Source organism: Centruroides sculpturatus, unplaced genomic scaffold (genome assembly GCF_000671375.1).
Source record: "Centruroides sculpturatus isolate CEXI.00-Female unplaced genomic scaffold, Cexi_2.0 scaffold1009, whole genome shotgun sequence".
Classification (NCBI taxonomy): Eukaryota; Metazoa; Arthropoda; class Arachnida; order Scorpiones; family Buthidae; genus Centruroides; species Centruroides sculpturatus.
The window spans coordinates 1-2,700 of record NW_019385199.1 but is presented as its reverse complement, the minus strand read 5'-3'; the positions used below and the strand labels follow the sequence as shown (position 1 = coordinate 2,700).

Genomic DNA, 2,700 nt, shown 5'->3' with positions numbered 1-2,700 from the left:
CATCTCTCGGTAATAAATAAAACAAATAAAGATGTAATAATAATTTTTTTATTTATTTAAATAAATGAAAAAAAATTTTTTTTAACCGTTAAATAATTATTTAATATTTGTCGTTTCTTACCGATTAATAATATTTAAAAACGGAAAGAATGTGTCGTACGATAACGCTTATCATCCACAATACAGCGCTACAATACTAGGAACTTAAGAGATTCTAAAATACTTGCGAAACATTTATCAAAAATAACTTACATTTTAAATATTATTAATTTTTAAAAATTTAAAAAATAATATATTGATTTTAATATTAAAATTTTAAATATTTGTTTAAAATTAAATAATTGAAAATTAAAATAAATAAATAAATCGAAATTTTCACATCTCCATCTAGCGGTAAATAAGATCAAATTTTATTTTTTTTTAAATTATTTATTAAATTATTTTTAAAATAAAATATGTTCATATCTTTTGAGTTATTAATTCTATTTTCTATATAAAAATTAATAAAACAATAAATTATAATTGGGAAATTCGATTTTTATTTTTTATTATTATTGGTGCAAAACTTTGATGATCAAAATATACAAAATGGAATTCCTTTTCCTACAATGAATAGATACTGTTTATAACTGTAAAAAAAATGTGTAGTACATTCGTATGTCGAGCTGCGCGTAGAAATCTACCAGTAAAATACTTGTGTTTAGTTTTAAAATGAGTCACTGTTTAATTTTTGCTGATCATCTGAAGCAGGAACTGCACAAACATTCGTGCAATCCGATAAATGGCCCATAAAGATGATTAAACCAGTATCCAAATCTTCAATCAAGAACATAAAGGGACGATTGAAAGGGATATAAATGGCTCCTAATCTGCTTTCTACACCAAGAAGAGTTGTAGCTGCAGCTTCGACGCCTTCTTCACTCACTTCTACGGTTGCTTGATGGATTACGTCCTTCAAAAATAAACCTTTATTCTGATCGATCCCTCCCAAATCAGCATTAACCGGAGAGAAAAGGGTGTGCATGCCTAAATCTATCAAAGCCTCGGCCAAATCCTCCTTACTCTCCAATTTGAATTTTGGCAAGGATAGCTTAATCATCTTTGGGGTTGCTTCCTCGCTGATGATTCTCTGCAAAGTTTTGTAATTAAGAGTTTTGCCCACCTCTTCTAGTGACCCGTTTTCTCCCGGCATAACGAAAGTCATGGCAAATTTTCCTTGCAGCGGCAATCGAAGCACGTGAACGTCGTCCAGATGACTGTATCTATAAGTAAAATTTGAAGTGGACAGCATCATAGCTGCTTGAACAGGAACCTTATCTATATTATAAAAAGTCGACACTGTGGTTAACTCGGGGTCGAATTTCTGCACCCATTCTCCTTTATAGTGAATACCGTTGAGAAGCAGAAGAATGGTATCCGAAGTAGGAACTTTAGTAAGAATATCTTTAATTAACCCATTAGTTTTTATCTCCACTAATATATTAATCCAGTCTCTAACTAATTTCCCGTGGTTGGCCATATCTAAATCATATAAAATCGAATTAAAATAATGAAATAATCGATGTTTATATGTTTCGGAGACGGGTGATTCCTGTTGTATCATGGCAGCATTGAAAGTAGTAAGATCCACTTGCGCTTTTCTCTTAAGTAATCGTTCTAAATGCCCGTAGCTCACAATCATTTCCTTACCAGTAACACCAGCTTCGTTCTTAAACAAAACTTCTTCCATCTCTCGTTTAGTATAATTTTGAGCTCCCAGATAAATCGAAGCCAAACCTCTAGAGATGCTCCATGGAGAAATTACAAGATTCTTCTCTTTAAGAAGATCCTTGTACAGAGCAAAGGCGAAATTGTTGTTAGATTCTATGAAAGCCGAAATGCCCGAAGAAACACCTCTTCCATATCCTTCGATGAACGGTAAAATCAGGGAAATTGCGAATAATATTAATAATAGTTGCATCTTGTTTTACTAAAAGAAAAAGTAAAATAAATATTTTAAAATTGTTAATTAATTGATTAGAAAATGTAAAATATAAACTCGTATTTATTTAAGACATAAACACATTTATTTTAATATTAGGAATCGAATTTCAAAAATTTAATTCTTCGGATGCAAAGTATTGCATGAAATCTGGCGATTGAATAAAGCTAGGTGCGGTACAATATTTAAAATAAACTTGTTATAGGCGATTTCTCCGTTTATATAATATAAACAAATAGGGTTTAAGTGAATAGAAAATGGTATAGAAGGAAGTTTAGTACTGTATTTGGATTATTCAAGACAATTGTTCAGGCCATTTCCTACACAAATTAATCTCATTGTTTTCTCATCAATCAAATTTTTTTTTACATCGTGCTCGAGGAAATTTTTACAAAGTTTTTCCTTAATCGAATTTATCGCTAAAGATATTTTGGTTTTCACTTAATTTTTCAAATTATATATATTTTTTTATTTAGTATGTTAAGCTTCTTATAGATTTTTTTTCTCTCCACTCTAATTCATATACACGTTCAATTAATAATCACTAATTGTATTGAATTTATAAAAAAAAAGGTGTTTATATGTGTACGTGTGTGTGTAACTTATATAAAGAAAAGCATCTCAGAGGCCCAGACCACTTAACTTTCAAGGCCCCGGGTATATTATTATTAAATATAGCAAAACAGTGTTAAAAACTATAATATTCTTTGAATGATAAA

General features: G+C 29.9%; 1 protein-coding gene across 1 annotated transcript; it reads right to left on the bottom strand.

Moving 5' to 3' along the window:
- Positions 1-528: 528 nt before the first annotated feature.
- On the bottom strand, positions 529-2,022 carry LOC111636047 (serpin B6-like). The gene has a single exon (XM_023381204.1). The coding sequence runs from the start codon at positions 1,958-1,960 to the stop codon at positions 707-709; it is 1,254 nt and encodes a 417-aa protein (XP_023236972.1). The 5' UTR covers positions 1,961-2,022; the 3' UTR covers positions 529-706.
- Between the last annotated feature and the right edge of the window lie 678 nt (positions 2,023-2,700).

What these genes read in the sequence shown, in the direction of transcription:
- LOC111636047 (XM_023381204.1), bottom strand. Translation starts at nt 1,960, where the DNA reads ATGCAACTATTATTAATATTATTCGCAATTTCCCTGATTTTACCGTTC.